A 19,333-nucleotide genomic window follows, 5' to 3' on the forward strand; every position below is an offset into this window, starting at 1 on the left:
GGTTGTAGCATGCATCAATACTTCATTCCTTTTTTATAGCCAAATAGTATTTTATGATTTTTAGTACAGTTTGCCCATTCTCTTGTTGGACACCTGGACTGTTTCCACGTTTTGACTATTATGAACATATAATAGCTAGGAATGTTTGTATACAACGTTTTGTGTGAACATGTTTTCATTTCCCTAAACTATATACCTAGGAGTGGAATTGCTGGGTCACATGGTAACTCTGTGTTTAACGTTTTGATGTCTAACTCTTTTCTAAAAGTGGCTGTCCCATTTTACATTCCCTATAGCAATATGTGAGTGTTCCCATTTTTCCATACCCTCACCAACTCTTGCTAATGCTCATCTTTATTACAGCCATCCTAGTGGCTATGAAGTTGTCATGCTGATTTGCATTTCCCTAGTGGCTAACCATGTACTTATTGGTCATTTTTATATCTTCTTTGGAAAAAATGCCTATTCAGATCCTTTGCCCATTTTTAAAATTGAGTTGTCTTTTTATTCCTGAGTTCTAAGAGTTCTTTATATATTCTGGATAAAGTCCCTTACCAGATACGATTTGCAATGAATCTCCAATTCTGAGCATTGTCTTCATTTTCTTGATGGTGTCCTTTGAAGCACAAAATTTCTAAATTTTCATGGAATTCGCTTTATCTAATTTTTCCTCTGTGCTTGTGCTTTCGGTGTTGTATTTAAGAAGGTTTTATTCAACCCAAGCTCATGAAGATTTACTCCTGTTTTCTTGTAAGAGTTTTACAGCTTTAGATTTTACATTTAGGTGTATGTAATTTGAGTTATTCTTTGTATATGGTCTAAGGAAAGGGTCCAATTTAACTCTTTTGCATGTAGATATCCAGTTGTCCCAACACCATTTGCTGGAGTGACTATATTTTTTCCATTAAACTGTCTTGGCATCCTTGCTGAAATTAATTGACCACAGTGTGAAGTTTTACCTTTGTTGTAGACCGTTTATAGTTGATTCATGTTATTTTTTTTAGTATCCATTTTGACACTCTTTTAATTACTGTGTTTATAACATTCAAATTTAATGCAATTATTTATATATTTGGATTTAGATGTAAGAATCTGGAAAATAAGGACTAAGCCCTTATGATTTATGTTATTGAAATTTCTTAAGAAATCTTTTTCAAGACTGGTTGTTACGATTTCATTTAGTTAACTTAGAAATTTAGAAGGTTTAAATTTTGAAGAGTTTACCCATTGTATATAAAATATAATATTGTAGTAAAATCTCGAGAAGACAGGGACTTCCCTGGTGGTCCAGTGCTTGACTCCACACTCCCAACGCAGGGGGCCCAGGTTCAATCCCTGGTCAGGGAACTAGATCCCGCATGCTGCAACTAAGAGCCCACATGCCACAACTGAAAAAGATCCCGTATGCTGCAACTAAGACCTGGTGCAGCCAAATAAATAAATAAATATTTAAAAATAAAATCTGGAGGAGACATAGAGCTGTCTTTTTTTTTTAATGCATCATACCTGATAACCTAGCTCAGTACTTTTTGGTTGGCATTTAAAAAAAAATTTTTATTCATTTATTTATTTTTTGACTGCATTGGGTCTTTGTTGCTGTGCATGGGCTTTCTCTCGTTGTGGCAAGTGGGGACTACTCTTCATTGTGGTGCATGGGCTTCTCATTGCGGTGGCTTCTCTTGTTGCGGAGCATGGGCTCTAGGTGCGCGGGCTTCAGTAGTTGTGGCTCTTGGGCTCTAGAGCGCAGGCTCAGTAGCTGTGGCTTGCGGGCTTAGTTGCTCTGCGGCATGTGGGATCTTCACGGACCAGGGCTTGAACACGTGTCCCCTGCGTTGGCAGGTGGATTCTTAACCACTGCACCACCAGGGAAGTCCCTGTCTCTCTTTTTTTTTTTTTTTGCGGTACGTGGGCCTCTCACTGTTGTGGCCTCTCCCGTTGCGGAGCACAGGCTCCGGACGCGCAGGCTCAGCGGCCATGGCTCACGGGCCCAGCCGCTCCGTGGCATGTGGGATCCTCCCGGGTCGGGGCATGAACCCGTGTCCCCTGCATCGGCAGGCGGACTCTCAACCACTGCGCCACCAGGGAAGCCCCTGTCTCTTTTTTTATTGAGATATAATTTGACATATAACATTGTATTAGTTTTAGGTGCTCAACATAATGATTTGGTATATGTGTATGTTGCAAAATGATTACCACAGTAAGTTTAGTTAACTTTCATCACCACATATATTTACAATTTTCTTCTTTATAATGAGAACTTTTAAGATCTACTCTCTTAGCAGCTTTCAAATATACAATACAGTGTTGTTAACTATAGTCACCATGCTGTACATTACATCCCCAGGACTTATTTATCTCATAACTGGAAGTTTGTACCTTTTGACCACCTTCACCTATTTCGCAACCCTCCCCTTCCCACATCTCTGGCAGCCACTAGTTTGTTCTTTGGTCTTGTTTTTTTTTGGCCATACCACGTGGCTTGCGGGATCTTAGTTCCTGAACAGCGATTGAACCTGGGCCCCCAGCAGTGGAATTGAGGAGTCCTAACCACTGGACCACTAGGGAATTCCCTGTTCTTTGTATCTATGAGTTTGGTTTTTTAGATTCCATATATAAGTGAGATCGTGTGGTATTTGTCTTTTTCTGTCTGATATTTCACTTAACATAATGACCTCAGGGTCCATTCATGTTGTCTCAAATGGCAGGATTTCCTTCTTTTTCATAGATGAATACTAGTCGATTGTGTGTGTATATACATACCACATCTTCTTTATCCATTCATCTGCTGATGGACACTTAGGTTGTTTCCATGTCTTGACTGTTGTAAATAATGCTGCAGTGAACATGAGGATGGACATAGAGCTGTCTTTAAATCAATATTAACTCATCCCAATTGTCCAAAGATTCACCTATTTATCAGAAATAGTACATGAACCTTTAAAAATACAATTTAGGGCTTCCCTGGTGGCGCAGTGGTTGAGAGTCCGCCTGCTGATGCAGGGGACATGGGTTTGTGCCCCGGTCTGGGAAGATCCCACGTGCCGCGGAGTGGCTGGGCCCGTGAGCCATGGCCGCTGAGCCTGCACGTCCGGAGCCTGTGCTCTGCAACGGGAGAGGCCACAACAGTGAGAGGCCTGGGTACGGCCAAAAAAAAAAAAAAAAAAAAAAATACAATTTAAAACCTTGTATTCCAGGACCAATGTTAAAGAATCTTTAAGTTATGCTTCAAAAATTTATCTAATAATTATTTTAATACAGGCTATCATTTACATGTACTTGTTCATATTTTAAAAACAAAAAGTACAGTTAATGAACTTTTTCTTATAGATATTTTGATTATCTGGACTAGAATATTCCTAGAGTGTGTACATAACAGATTTTAAATCAAGTAATCAACAATTTCCCAAGTGAAGGGAAAAGAGGAAAAACAGGAAAGAAAAGAGAGGAGCTGGTTTCAGACAACTAAGAAACTATTTCTGTAAAGTACTAATTCTCTTTCTTCTTCAAGGAAAAGGAAGTTCAGATGCAGAAAAACTCATTACAGTTGATTTAAAAATACTCAGGCCCTTTACAATTAAGTAAACTTTTATTTTTGAAATAATTTTAGAGTAAAGCTGCAAGGATACTACAGAGCAGTCCTAAACACTCCTCATTTATTCTCCTATTGTCAACATCTTACATACAATCACTGTACATTTGTCAAAACTAAGAAAGTTAATAATGGCCCATTACTATTAACTAAACTTGAGACTTTATCTGGACTTCAGTAGTTTTCCCAGTAACATCCATTTTCTATTTCTGGATGTGGTTTAAGACAGACCTGTCAGTCATCATGTCTCCTTAGTTTCCTCTGGTCTGTTAAGTTTTGAGGAGTACTGATCAGGTATTTTATAGACTGTCCCTCAATTTTGGTTTATGTGAATTTTTTTCATATTTAGACTAGGTTATAGAATGGAAAGAACATCACAGAAGTGAAGTGTCCTTCTCATGACCTCATATCAGGGGGTTATATGGGATCAATATAACTTAATATTGGTAATGTTTACCTTGACCACCTGGCCAAGGTAGTGTTTGCCAGTTTCTCCACTGTAAAGTTACTCCACTCTCCCCTTTCCACACTCTAGTCTTTAAAAGTTAGTCATTAAGTCCAGCCCACATTCAAGGGAGAGGGGACTTAAGGTCTATCTCCTGAAGTGGGGGGAGTACCATGTTAAGCTGAATAGTGTTCCCGCTGAAGATATCGACATTCTGATCCCCCAACAGTGTTCTCTTTTATGGCAAAAGGCATTTTGCAGATGTGACTAAATTGAGGATCTTGCAGGGAGAGAATATCCTGGATTATCCAAGTGGGCCCTAAATAATTAATTACAAAGATCCTTACAAGACAGAAGAAGGTCAAAAGCAAGAGAAAATGATGTGATGAAGGAAGCAGAGACTGATGTGGCCAGAAGCCTACTAACATAAATGGGTGGACAAGCAGACAGAAGACAGGACATGGTTTTAAAGCCAAATTTTTACATGAGAACACCAAAGTTTGATCAGATCTCCCAAATCCCTGCAATCAAGTAGTAAACTTGACTTAGAAGGGAGATTTTTTACCATCAGCTTGTCAAGAACTATGAAAATCAGTTATATCTAGTGATGGTGAGTATGTGAGGAGATAAATAGTTGTTAGGAATACAAATTACTCTGACTTTTAGGGAAAATAATCTGACAATCATCTGAAATTTTTATTTATTTATTTATTTTAAATTTTTTGACTGCATAGCACGGCATGGGGGGGTCTTAGTTCCCTGATCAGGGATCCAACCGTGCCCCCTTCAGTGGAAGCACGGAGTCTTAACCACTGGACCGCCAGGGACGTCCTCATCTTAAATTTTTAAGTGTACACATTCTTTGACAAAGCAATCCCACTTTTAGAAATCCCTTTTATAGAAATGAAAGCACAAGTTCATAAAGATAAATGCAGAAGGATGTATACTTCAGCATTCATTATGTTCTTTATAATGTTGCCTATTTTGTTTTTAATGTGGTGCAAAAAGATGTTATAAATATCATATTTGCTTTTGAACATTTACTTCTCCCCAGAGCTAATCCATCAGCAAATCTGATCTCCTTTCCTCCAAAAAATGTGTTCTAGATCTGTCCACTACTCTCTACCAAAATTATTTTTCTGGTCAATAAACTTAGATCAATATATTTTTATATATTATAAATTATATAATATTGCTGGTTTTGCATATAGTGCAATTTAAATATTCTACCATTATTTTGTCTTTTACTATCATAATGAATAGGTTCTATCAATTACAGTATGGTGTTTATGCTTAATTTTAAAAGGACTGCAGGACTTCCCTGGTGGTCCAGTGGCTAAGACTCTGCGCTCCCAATGCAGGGGGCCTGGGTTTGATCCCTGGCCAGGGAAGTAGATCTCACACACATGCCACAACTAAAGATCCCGTGTGCTGCAACTAAGACCCGGTGCAGCCAAATAAACAAATACATACATACATAAAATATTTTAAAAATAAATAAATAAAAAGGACTGCATAAATGTTGATAAATGCAAACAATATTTATAATTTTCTCTACAATCACTGGATTACTTTGGTTTTATTGGCAAGAGTGATCAGGTGAAAACTATGCCCAGATGAACATTGGAGAAAACATTCCTAAGCATTTTATACATATAAGGATAATTTTAGCACTGTACACTTATTGCTGTTTAAAATGTTTCCTTCTTTGTTGTAAAATTATCTCTTTCAAGAGATACTTTGTAAATCCTAGTTTTAAGACTTTAGGATTCATGGCTATGCAATTTGATCAATGAATTTCCAAAATCACTCAACAATGAAGGCCCTTGTTATTTTTATTATCTATGGCACAAGGTCTGTCCTCTCGTTAATCATTTTTAATTTCCATCCTTAGAACTTCTTTAGCACTGCTTCTTCCTTAGGACCAGAATCACAGGCAGCATTCTGGTGATAATTCATGGTGTAGTATTATTTGTTTACAAAACTTTCTCCATTTTGATCAGCAATGTTGGCTGCCTTGGCAACGGTACCTCATCTGGATGATGTCTTCACTACTTGTAGACACTGAAATCATTGCTGTTTTTTCACTAACACCACCTTGTGATAGTCGATAAGGAAAAGGACAAACCAAAAAAAAAAAAAATCCAAAGAGGAGTCTCATGATTTGCTCTTGTTAGAAGGATAAGTAACATTTGTATAATACTTTATAATTTACAAGAATTTTTACCCACTTCATGAAACCTCAAAACAAACCTTTGAGGCCATCAGTATCATACCCACTTTACAGATGAAGATAACCTAGATAACAACTGTGGTGGGGAACTACATTTCTTGGATCTGAATCCTCTGCTCTTCACATTATGTTACACTGCTTTCCACCACAACTACTAAGGGACTCAGTTTTTTGTTTGTTTTCCCTTTCTCCAAACCATTTCCTTTGCTTAGTTCCCTCTGGAATAAAAGCTTAGAAAGCTTTTACCCTCCTGAGTGTATTTTTAGGAAATAACGAATTCACTGTGCCATTTATCATTCATGAGTTCTAAAGTGTGCAGTAGCACCAAGATAGCAAATGCATACTCACTGGTAAAGTAATAAGTTTGCACTTGACAGCGCTTAACACAGAAAGGCATTACTGTTTCATCCCATGTGAAACATCACTGGTGCATAGTGTGCGTTGTGTTGAGGACGCCGGAGGAAGTGGCGGTGAACAAGTTTAATGCCAAATTGTGTAACTTGAATTTTACCTTGTTGAGTTTCCTCTGTTGAGCACAAGATACAAGATCCGTCCTAACACGTCTCTCTTTTTTTCCTTATAGTTGACGTTGGCTGCACTCTCAAGAGCCCTTTGCTCTCTTAGCTGCTGTGCTTCCCTGGTTTCTTCTGCACAGAATCTTCCAGAATTGCTCTTTTTCTGGACACGCTGGTCCACTGGACAGTTGGGGAATGGGTCCCAATCTTCCATGCCATTCTCACTTACCTCCCTTAGGTCCCTAGTGTACCTGGTTGTCCTGACATGCTCCCGGCTCCATCGGCTCACCCTACTTTACTGAGCCCGAGCTTCTCCTGATCGTTTCGCCACCGCTCTTCAGGGCGGTCCGTGTAGGTTCCGAGACTCTCAGAGGGAGGTAGCAGGCTCTGCCACTTGTCCTGTTCCCCGATCCACCCCCGCAGACTTCCTGGGACCAGGTTTGGCTTCTCACTGCGAAAGCGGCGGATTCACCTTTCGCCAAACAGCACACTGGAAACCCTCGGATTGCTGACATCCTCCTCCTCGCCTACCCAGCGCGCGGGGACCGGCCCAAAAAGGCTTCCGCGGCCTGCGCATGCGGACTCGGCGGCTGCCACACAGCTGCCCGGCCGCCTCCCTCCGGCCCGCCGCAGCGATTTGGAGCTCCTGACAGCTCCACCGCAGGCGGACGCAGTCTTGTCTCGTGCTTCCACGTTATCCTATCAGATAAGGGGCGGGGGCAGCGGCCCCTACAGCCTATCAGCGCGAACCACGACCCCGGCGAGCCCAGTAGGAAAGTGGCCAGGAAGAAGGTGATTGGGCGGCGGCGGCGCTCGGGGCGTAGCCCCGCCCGGGCCCCGCCTACCGCTGCCTTCTTCCGCGGGGCGCCAGCCGCCTTAGGCCCGAGCAAGAGCGGACGGCGGGTGGGCGCAGCTGCAGCGTGAGCGCCGGCGGGGGCTGGTGGGCCCCGCACCTTTGCTCCTCCTCAGCGCCCGCGCCCTCGGACATGGTGGCCCCCTGCTCTGTGACCAGCCGGCTGGGCTCGGTGTTCCCCTTCCTGCTGGTTCTGGTGGACCTACAGTACGAAGGTGAGTCGTGTCCTGCCCCGGCCGGAGGAGCGGGCTCCCGGGCCAGGCCTCGCAGCGCTTCCCCGCCTCCGTCCCGGCACGAGTTTCGGGGCGGCCCGGGCGGTGGTGCGGGAGCCGGGGACTCCGTGGCCTGGCTTGGGCCTAAGCCCGCCCCTGGGCGGGGGCCGGCTCCCGGTTCCGGGTTTGTCTGGGGAAGAGGTGCGGGACCGGCGGGCCGCGGGGCCGGGACAGCGGGTTTGGAGTGAGGAGTGGGGCTAATGGGGTCGGGGGGAAGCGGGGCACCGGGCAGCGGCTTCTGGGGCGTCCTGGGACGCGGATACCCGGGCAGCCGTCGGCTCCCGGCCTCGCTCGGGACCCTCGCTTGGCTCCTGGGGACTCTAGGGCAGTGGTGCTGGGAGGAGGCGGTAAAGGTGGCCCAAGGGGTTCCGGGGGTTGGCGGTGGGGAGGATGTCCTGCTGAGTAAGGTGAGGGGGACAGTGTTGAATGTTAAAAGTGAGTAACCGTCACCCCGCTCTGCTGTCTTGTGTCTAGAAGTTGTTAGGTTGCAGTCGTTAAGTAGCCGGTGCAGGCATTGAGGCTCCCGGCGGGCAGGGCACTAAGTTTGTGGCTTTGCAGCCTGTTGTTGGTTCAGCTTTCCTATTACGAGTTCTCTGGAAAAATGTCCCCGTAAGAAGATACGAATGCTTCAGCTTCCCTACGGTCCTACAGTTGGGAATGTTGGCTACTCTAACAGAACAGCAAAAATAGAGGGCTGTCCCGTCTTAGTTGTCAACTTGAGGAGTACGAGTGAAACCTGCAAGCGCTCATTGAACTGACGCTGCTAACTTGGTTACCCTGCGAAATATTCGAGTATAATGACATACCACGTGCACTGACCTATTTTCGTCCCCATGAATAGGCTAGTAGTCAGATTAAACATTTTAATATTGGCCTTAATATTAGAGGGAGTGCGGAGCTGAAGTTGGGAATTGTTTACGGTAAAATCCCCTCAAAATTATAAACTTACAAAAAGGAGTAATACTCTCCAATTTTTAGGTGTCATTTATGGCAGTGGTTTTTTTTTTGGAGGAGGGGTTCCCCTGGAGACCATATATTTTTTGGAACACCAAAACAAGATATATAGTGTGATAACATTGGGACAAAGAATTTGACAGTGAAATTGGAATGCCTGGACCACTTTAATATAGGTCATGTATTCCAGTTCTTTTGCGTTTTCTGATGTTAACACCTCCTGCCTGGTGAAGTTTAGCGTTAATCCCCAGTTGTCATTAATTAATTATGGCCACTTAAGAGAAAGTTGCCTATATTGTGCTTAACGTCAATTATTTTTTAAGTTACACAGGTACACACTTTTGAATGATTTGCTTTTTCCACTAGCTTGTAGACCACCTTTTTAGAATCGCTGTTCTGTATATGATTCTGTAGGACTCATAACACTTCATATCTCTCCTGTGGTATTTTCCAGAAGAAAAACCTCGCCAGAGAGCTTTTCGGTATGGGAGGCATTGGTAACGTTTCTCAGAGGGGTGCTAAAGTGCTGTCTTCTTTAGGGTGTTGTCTGTGTAAAGCAGCAGGGACTTGGTACAGGTGGTAGGGAAGAAAGGAAGAAGATCTTACATTTATTGAAGGTCTGCTGTGTGCCAGGCACTGTCCTGGACACCTTTCTGTAATCTGTATCTTATTCATGGAGGTATGTGATGTTATTTCTGCTTTACAGATGAGGGAACTGAGGCTCCAAGAGTTTAATTAACTTAGATAAGGTCACATAGCTGTTAACTCTAAGAGCCATAAGTTTAACTCAAGTTATTTGACTCTAAAGTTCATCTTGTGTGTGGGCTGGAAACAGAAGTTAAGTGGTTGACAGCATAATGTGGGCCCAAGCATTTGTAAGTGGTGGCAGCTGAGAAAAATCAGCATTTTTGTTTGTTTCTTTGCTTGCCACCAGCAATAATGAACAGGAAGGTGATTTCCTGACATGTTTAATACAGCGGTTCTCAAGCCTGAGTGTGCATCACCTGGAGAGCTTTTTAAACAGAGTGCTGAAACTTACTCCCCAAACTTTTGATTCAGTAAGTCCAGGTAGGACCTGAAATTCTGCATTTCTAAAAAGAAATCACTGGTGAGAATCACTGATGTAATAAATTATATAGTGGAGTTAACTTAGGTATCTGTTATTATATATCTATTATTTTATTTGGTGATGGGGATATAAAGATAAGAAAGAACCTCTGACTTGCATTAGCAAATGGTTAGCTCCTGTTTTCCCAAATAAGTTCTGCCTCTGGGTTCTCTAACCTAAATGTCCTCTGGAGTCATTCAGGACTGTGTGATCCCACTGTTAGGCTTAAGGCTTGGGGAGAGAAGAAATAAATGAGAATGGGTGTGAGAAGAGTGAGTGAGAAACAAGACCTTGCATATGTTGGAGACTGTCGCCAATAATTAGCTTAGCTGGCCTATTTTTTTCTGATTTAAAATATTCATCTTTTTTTTTTCTAGGCTTTTCTGTTAATGTAATTCAGAGGAAGAAAATATGTGATAGGCTCATGAATTGAAAGGTTAAATCTTTTAGCATCCCTTTTCAAAAAGGCCTTTGAAAGGGGGAAGTCCAAAGCACTAGTTTGGGAATAGAATTTTTGGAGCAGAAAGAAAACTTTAGTATAAGTATCTACTTTAGTATTCTCATATTACAGATAAGGAAGCTATTTTAATTCTCTGCTAATGGTGTGTTCTATTTGGTGATTTAAGTAGGAACACAACCTGGGAACCAAACCTTCTTTTATCTCTTTTTCTTCCTCAACATTCTTTCAGGACTCAATTTTTCTTTATTTCACTGAACTGATCTGACTAAACCATATATTTTGGACATTGGGAAAAGAATAGTTAGAAATCTCCTGAGTACAAAAGATGGTGATACTTCTTATGTGAATCTAACTTACTAAAAGTATGTTTTGTGTTCTCTAGGATTTTCTTGACATTATTTAAATATGAAAAGAATAAAGTAGCGAAAACAAAGGACTTTCAGTAATTTATACACAGTAGTCCCCCCTTATCTGTGGTTTCGCTTTTCTTGGTTTCAGTTACTTGTGGTCAACCGTGGTCCGAAAATATTAAATGGGAAATTCCAGAAATAAACAATTCATAAGTTTTAAATTGCGAACTTTTCTGAGTAGCATGATGAAATCTCACGCTGTCTCACTTAGGTCATGAATCATCCCTTTGTCCCATGTATCCTGCCTGTTAGTCACTTAGTAGCTATCTGGATTATCAGCGGTATCTCAGGGCTTGTGTTCAGGTAACCCTTATTTTACTTAATGATGGCCCCAAAATGCAAGCCTAGTGATGCTGACAATTCGGAAATTTGGATATGCCAAAGAGAAGCGGTAAAGTGCTTCCTTTAAGTGAAAAAGTGGAAGCCCTTGACTTAGTAAGGAAAGAAAAAAAATTGTATGCTGAGGTTGCTGATATCCACGGTAAGAACGAATCTTCTATCCGTAAAACTGTGAAAAAGGAAAAAGAAATTTGTGCTAGCTTGGCTGTCGCAACTCAGACTGCAAAGGGTGCGGCCACAGTGTGTGTTAAGTGCTTAGTTAAGATGGAAAAGGCATTATATTTGTCCAGTAAGATATTTTGAGAAGAGGGGACCACATTCACATCTTTTATTACAGTGTATTGTTATAATTGTTCTATTATTGTTGTCAATCTCTTACTGTGTTTAATTTATAAATCAAACTTTATCATAGGTGTGTATGTATAGGAAAAAACATAGTGTATATATAGGGTTCGGTACTGTCTGTGGTTTTGGTATCCACTGGGAGTCTTGGAATGTATTCCCTGAGGATAAGGGGAGATTCTTATAAACTAAGTATTTTAGCAGATGATCAGATTGCTTCTAGAATTATTTTAGATTCATTTAATGATATATGCTATAGTTAGCAATAGTGTCCAAGTCCCAATTCACTTGACTAGTTAGCATTGCAAAGTGCCCAGAAATGCAGTTGATTAGATTCTGTGGGACAGGGGGAGTTGTTCTGAGATGGGTGCCCTGTAGTAATTAGGCTTTACTTTCCCATATGAAGTTAATTAATTTAATTTCTATTGCCATAGTGTTCCTTTGGTTATTGTCCAGCTATTAATCTTTGTTTCTATGGAAATAATAATGGGAACCCAATCACCTGCTCTTAAGAGCAAAAACATCATGTCAACCATAAATTGATTTTTCAAGATCTTCGGAATGCTGCTTTTTAAAAAAATTTTTTAATAAGTTTAAAAAATCTGATGAGTTTATGTTATATGGAGTTCTGGACTATGGAGAAGACTCATTTAATCAGTTAGCAGAGGCTTCACTGTAGTGTTCTTTGGTGAGGTATATGTAGTATAGAACTCTCGGTTTTTGCCTTTGAGTTTACAGACTGCTTGGGGATATAAAACATGCTTTGTGAAGCATCCATGTCCTCTTCCCTACTTTCTCAGTGTAGATTTAGCAGTCCATCTTGTAGTCACTCCACTGAAAACATCCTTTAATTTTCTTGCTCCTGTGCTCTTTTGTTTTACTCACCTGGCAAAATTTGAACTGATTAAATCCAACTTGGCCAACTTGTTTGTCAAACCTCACAGCTGAACATGGATGGAGAAAAATGAAGATAACCTTGCTGACTGGTCTCATTTTAAGCATATAATCTCTATTTCACATGCACACTCAGTACTGCTAACATTTCTACAATTCCCTAGTATGTCTATTGAAAATCAGTGTCTCAAACCTCTTCCTCTTTCCTTAAATCTCCAATTTAAACCCTCCTTTTCTTTCTTCTGTTGCCTCATTCTTTTAGACCTTATCTTTATTGGGAAAATGAAAGCCATCACAGGGCAATTTCCTCTTCTTTCTACCTCTGAATTTACTAGCCTACTTGCATCTCTACCCATTCTGCTAATTTTCTTATATTAATGGATAAAGCATCTCTATTCCTGGCAAAACCCAATTCCTATACTTATGCCCTGGATTCCATTTCCTCTTGCCTTCTGAAAATATTGCTTCTACAGTTATTGTTTTTCTCCTGTATCATCATTTTCTTCCTCTTCTGGGTCATTGACATCAGCACTTCAACATGCTATAGTATTTCCACTATAGTGTTTCCAAAGTTTTGATAGCAGAACTTAAAGAGTGGTTGGTAGTCTCTACTGCTATATTCTCGTCTTCTGTTCTCTTCTCAACCTAATACTCCACTAATACTGCAAAGCCTGACTTATATGACTCCTATTTACTTATATCTCTTTTCATCTTAATCTTCTCCATCGCTAGGCTCCTACCACATCAACTTTACTTCCAAATGCCAAGCTCATTTTTTGACTGTCTTTATTCCTGTTGTTCCTATACTCTGAAGATTTCAGAGAACAGCCAAATGAGCATTCATGTTTCAATCCTGACGTATTATGTAAGAAGCACGCTCTAGGTCAGTTAATACTCTCCCTTTACCTTTTTGTATTTTCTTCATAAAACTTAATATTGTCTTGAACTACCTCATTTGTATTTCTTGTCTGTCTGTTCCTCTAGAATATAAGCTTTATGGAAAACACTCTTGTCTCTATACCTAAAACATGTTGACGTGAAGTAGATGTGCAGTAAATATTTTTAGAATGGATGAGTGAGGTTGACTGTTTTAACTTTTTTTTTTTTTTTGGGTAAGGACCATTGCACACTTATTTTCCAAGTTGAAATTCCTTGAACAAGGAGTCCCATCACAACATTTATGCTTCCATAGTTAATTGAAACAAAGACACATGTCCATTGAAATCGAGCAAACTTGGTTACAATAGATGTTATTTTCCTAGTTTACCCAGGAAGATTTCATGCAGGCATTGTTCATATGTACTTGCTACATAACTACTCAGCCTTATCTTCCTTTCAGTTTGGCTTTGTATACTAAAACACTTTTTAGGTTAGAGTAATTGGAAAGAGATGCTTACAAGGTTTAGGGTTTCCAGCTCAGTGTATTTTTATTAAAACTGTTTCATCATTGGTCCTCACTGACTGTGGAATTGCGAAGATTATGAACTTCTTGCTCTTTCTGTGGCCAGATTCCAGTTTCCTGTGTTTCTGTCATGAGACTTTTTTCGGACTCTGCCCCATCTTGCTTTGATCTTGGATTTAGATAGGACCTTTTACAGACAGTACGTTTCTTTTCCCTTGTGTACCTTTTTAGAATGATCTTAAGGTTCTCTTCCTCCCTGACATTCTAAGTGCTCCAACCTGAACAACCACCCTGAACTTGCTTCTGTTCTGCCACCTGGTCTTGGCTTGAGCCTGAGCATCTCTGACCTTTTATTCTTGCCTTTTTCAGTCTGGTTGCTCCAGTCTTGATTGTGACTGTCAGCACATCATACTTTTTTTTTTTTTTTTTTTTTTCAGTACGCGGGCCTCTCACTGTTGTGGCCTCTCCCGTTGCAGAGCACAGGCTCTGGACGCGCAGGCCCAGCGGCCATGGCTCACGGGCCCAGCTGCCCCACGGCACGTGGGATCCTCCCGGACCGGGGCACGAACCCCTGTCCCCTGCATCGGCAGGCGGACTCTCAACCACTGCGCCACCAGGGAAGCCCAGCACATCATAGTTTTAACCCCTCAACTTTATGTTTCTTAAAATTCTTTATATTTTGCTCTCTAAAATATGACAGATTCTAATACTAACTTCAGTGAAAGAGCTACTCCACCTTTTTTCCTGTCCTTCCTGTATATTTTGCTGACCTTTGGTTGATACTTGTCTATGGAGAAACTTATTGTTTAATTCTGTTCAGGAGATGGCAGGATGTTTGGTTGCCTCATCTCTCAGAATTAGGAGACTGCTTTCATTGTCACTGTCTCCTGGGATGTGGCAATGGAATAAAAAATTATCCATGGCTCAAAATAACACAGTTGAGATATTGCAAAAACAGCCACATTTGCAATTTTTAAAGAAACGTATTAGTGTATTTATGAGTCTTTGGTAGTAGTATCAGTTTGATTTTTTAATTGTTATTACATATCTTAGCTTCTATTATTCTGATGAATTATACATTTAAGAAGGAATTTAGTTACATTTATTCAATAAATATTGAGTGTCCGCTTTGTGAAAGGTACTGAACTAAGTGATAAAAAGAAGAAAAGACCGTTCATTCTCTCCGACTTGCTTTCGATCAGGTTTGGGACTGTGGGGGTTGTGAGAGGCAGGCAAACTGTGAAGGTCAGCTTATTGAGACTGGGGTATTGCAAAGTGAAGTCATGTACTTGTGAGTGGAGGGATGCACAGTATAGCAGGAGCATAGGAGGAACTTTTCCCACCTTCTCACTGAGGTAGTTAGGGAAAGTTTCACAAAGGAACCAGCATTTGAGGGCAGAATCCTGATAGAGGAGTGGGAGTTATCCAGGTAGGCAAGTGGGGGAGGCCTTTTCATGGCATAGCAAGTTTAAAGGGATACAGCATAAGAACTAGTATGTTCAGGAAAGTTCGGCCAGTTCATTATGTTATTGGAGTATAAATTAAGAGTTGAAGGAGTGAGGGGTGATAAGGCTGGACCCACATCAAGGGACCTGATCAAGAAGGGTCTTGTTTGCCTTTAGATCTGAAGGGACTGAGGTTGAATCTAGCCAGCGACCTGAAAATACTGCAGAATTGTTACTAGGAGTGCATCTTGGGAGGATTGCTCTTGCAGTAGCATGGGGGCTGGATTTGGAGGAAGGTGAGAGAAGATCCCGGTTAGGAGGCACACCATCTCTTTCGGGGAGAAGGCGGCCTACACAACCGCCACGTACACTATGGCAAGTTCTGTTATGGAAAAGTGACCAAGATGCACTGGAGGAATAGTAATTCTCCCTGGATGATTGAAATTTTTGTAGAGGAAGTGGTATTTACTTATCACATTATTAAATAGAAATTATATTGGGTAAAATTGTAACATAATAAAGATCTGAGTTTTATTTAAAAGGCACAGAGAAATGCTGGATACCTCTTTTAATCATAGAAGGCAAGAGAAAGTTAGTTTGGAGAGGAGCTCAACCTTTGGGGTGACAGTATACATAACTTTTTGGAGGGATACCACATTACATTATTTGAAGGAATAGTACAAATGAAAGAATGTAGATGGATGTTTTGGTGCAACTTATAGAAGAGGTAAAGGTGACCCCAACTTGCATGCACTGCCTTCGTGACCAGGAAAGTGACCCTGTGGCCATGGGAAACCAGCCTGAGGCTCAGCTCTCAGTGTCCCTGTCTCCCAGTGTGTGCTTGTGAGAGAGATACTTTGCCATGCCAGGTTCGTGGGCCCCCGTTTGTGCAAGCTGGTGTTATGGTCACCCAGTTCTTCGGATTTCATCTGCTCATTCAGGTAGTGAGGCTCAGTGAAATCACACAGGTGGGTATCATTTGTCAGTGAACAGTTTGTGCCGTTCCAGTAGGGACTGATTCACACTGTTTTCCAAGTGTAACACATGTTCTGTTGCATTTAGCCAGCTTGCTCAGTCGTCATGGTTTAGTTTCTTGGTATCCTGAAGAGTTTGGGATTCAGCCACCTCATTGGTTCTGCAGCTTCATCAGTTTCTCAGCGTATTCTCTCTCCTCATGACACTGCTGAAGAAAATATTAGGCAGTGTCCTTCACAGCCCCACCATCGGGGTCAAAGCAGCAAGACACGGCCAGGTAGACGGAGGAGGCGTAGAGCTCCAGTCTGGTGGTCGATGGGGGCCTCCGAGTCCTGGTGGTCGCTCCGGCACACCCGCGAGGGGGCCTCGGTCATGGTGGCAGGTGGCTGAGGAGGGGCCTCCAGGGTGCTGTGGGGAGGTGTTGCAGCGACGGTTTGACCCAAGCTCTGTCAAGCCCTGTTGAAGCAGGACACCTCTGTGGCTCTCCGTGAAGAATGTCTGGCTGGGGGCATCTGGACAGAGTACTTCAGGGAACTTCACAAATATGTTCTTGGTTCCCACTAGACTTCAGGCTCCGCTTGTGAGGTTGGAAAGGATTGTGGCTAAAATGTTACATTAAATGATGGGTTCGGTGAGTGAAGCATACAAGACTTAGTAGCTGTGGAAAGAAAGCTTAGCCTGGTTTATATGGGGAAAAGTTTCCTGAGCTGTGCTGCAAAGAAAGCTAGGCTTTGGAATTGAATCTTATTGTGACAGTTACTGTGAGTCTTCAGGCAGGTTGGGTAACTTCTTTGAGCCTCAGATTCCTCAGTTATAAAAGTATGGAAGATGTTTACTTTCTACATTTGTTGTGAAAATTAAGTGAAATAAATATACTGAAAGTATCCACTGTATAGTAGGTTCTTAATTTCTTTCTGTGTTACATCTTTCCTGTTAGACATTTTCATGAGTGGATAAGGAAAGTACTGTGACTAATGGTTTATCTCATATCCAGATTTCTTACCTCCTCAAGCAATCTGGAATCTTCTATTCAGTACATTGATCTGATCTTCCCTTTTGAGAAAATATAAGTGGGAGATGTTTGAAATCTTCTTGCTAATTTGAAGACTACGTCCTTTCCCCCAACATGTTGAGAACACATAGATAAACCCATCAACTTGCCCTAGTAATTAATTGTTCTTACTGTAACAGGCTGGATCCTTCCATAGCCCACACACAGCATTTTCACCATTCTTATTTGCATCCCTAGTTCATTCTCTAGTATCATTTTAACATGGTTTCTGCACACGTTTCTGCATAAGTGATGCACAATCCTTTATATTTTACACTAGGAACTGTAAATGTTTATGGGTGTAGAGTTTATATTAGAATTTACCTTTACAAGATCAAAATGAACTATCTTTAATTGTTTTAATTTCCCCACCTCTATCTCTTAAAAAGATTTAAAGTAAAACCTTATTTTGTGAAACGTTCTACATTTACAAAGGTGGGGAATGGTATCATGAATCCCCAAGTACTAATCTCCCAGCTTTAACAATTTTCAACCCACGAGCAATCTTATTTCATCTATACCTGTGGATTATTTTGGAACATTTCACATGACATCATTTCATTCATACATATTTTAGTATTTATGAAAGATAAGGACTTTAAAATTTTAGAGCCTGTATCATCTATATTCCCCGCAGTGTCTGATTATAATGCTATATCTTTGAACTACAGTTTAACGAAAACGTTTAAGGCAGGGTTATTTTGCTCTTCTTTCCTCACTTATTAGGCTGCTTAATTATAAAATATGTCTCTAGTGTTAACAAATACTCTCTAAAAGTTTTCAATTGCAAGTGATTATTTAATCAGTACATTGTTAACAAAACACATTCCTCAGTTTACTTTCTTTTTAAGCGCATGAATACATTCTTACTAGAAAAAATTAAACAGTACAGAAATACATACTATATCTTCTTTTTAAAGCATAAATGAAATCTGAGTATATTTACTGTAATGAAACTTGCTGTCCTTGGTTCACACCACCACAGTCCTTTCCATTCTTTCCCGCCTCTAATCTGTTTTCCACACCGCAGGCAAAGTGATCTTTTTAAAATGTAAATCAGATAGTCAGTTCCTTGCTAAAAAGCTATCTAATGACTTCCCTTTGCTCTTAAAATAAAACCCAGATTTCTTACCAGAGCCTGCAAGGCCCAGTGTGATCTATATTGCCTGAATCCTCTATCCTTCTTAACATGCTGGGAGCCTCCTTTTGATTCCTTAGAGTTGAGCTTGGCTTTGAGCTTATTTTCTGCTCCTTGCCTGGTCACATTCTGGCATGCTGGAGGCTTCTTGTCATTCAGGACTGCTCTCCCGCCTTTTATGCTTTAACTCAAACATCTTCTCAGGGAGGACTTACTTGACTATATTAAGTCCTCCTCTTCCTTGCCTCTGGCAGAAATGATCTTGTTTATCCAGCTTTTTCTCCACTGCATTCCTACTGCTAGATTAGTCAGTGCATACCTTTGGTCTGTTTTTTAATGTGTGTGGCATCCTGTGGATCTGTAAGAATGTCAATTGTATTCATTTTTAGATTTTTTTTTTTTTTTTTTGCTCCACTAAGTTTGGTTCCTTAATTTTCTTATTTGGTGTTAGTTTCTTATGGATTGATTTTATGATTAGCTTTGTTTTTCAGAATTGCTCATTGCTAATCTTTGAATTCTGATTGTGGGAGAAGGCCGATTGCCTGTCTGGAGGCTGAGAAATCCCCAGGGCCCCTTCCTTTTCCTTGTATCAGAGTTTGGATCCCTCAGAGAACTGCAGCCACCTCCATGGTACATTTCCCCTGAGAGGGTCTTTGGATATGATTTTGCCCACCAATCTAATCCTGTCCTTTTTATGTTTTGAGAGTTTCCCCCAAATTTCTGTATTTTAGGTGGCCCTCTTCTTCTTTAAAAACATTTTTTTTCCAGCAAGGTTATGCATTTATCTTTTTAAGTGAATTCTGTCATTTCTAGAATTTGAGCATGTTGGGAGGTAGGCTCATGTGCTTAGGTGACTGTCTTACTCTAGTCCCCATGGACTACTTTCTTCAAAAAAAAATTTTTTTAAT

General features: G+C 41.0%; 1 protein-coding gene and 1 long non-coding RNA gene across 2 annotated transcripts in view; one reads left to right on the top strand and one right to left on the bottom strand.

The window, feature by feature from the left end:
* Positions 1 to 5,554: 5,554 nt before the first annotated feature.
* LOC109547606 (uncharacterized) lies at positions 5,555 to 7,554 on the bottom strand. Its single transcript, XR_002173439.3, has 2 exons — positions 6,616 to 7,554; positions 5,555 to 6,131 (listed from the first exon to the last, which is right to left on the bottom strand). It is a non-coding gene; the product is annotated as an uncharacterized lncRNA (long non-coding RNA).
* Positions 7,555 to 7,649: 95 nt separating this feature from the next.
* DNAJC3 (DnaJ heat shock protein family (Hsp40) member C3) overlaps positions 7,650 to 19,333 on the top strand; it is an 87,952-nt gene continuing 76,268 nt past the window's right edge. Inside the window, exon 1 of the mRNA XM_019921063.3 lies at positions 7,650 to 7,850. Coding sequence (XP_019776622.1) covers positions 7,769 to 7,850 — 82 coding nt within the window. The 5' untranslated portion in view covers positions 7,650 to 7,768. The remainder of the gene's footprint in view (positions 7,851 to 19,333) is intronic.

Source organism: Tursiops truncatus, chromosome 18 (genome assembly GCF_011762595.2).
Source record: "Tursiops truncatus isolate mTurTru1 chromosome 18, mTurTru1.mat.Y, whole genome shotgun sequence".
Taxonomy (NCBI): Eukaryota; Metazoa; Chordata; class Mammalia; order Artiodactyla; family Delphinidae; genus Tursiops; species Tursiops truncatus.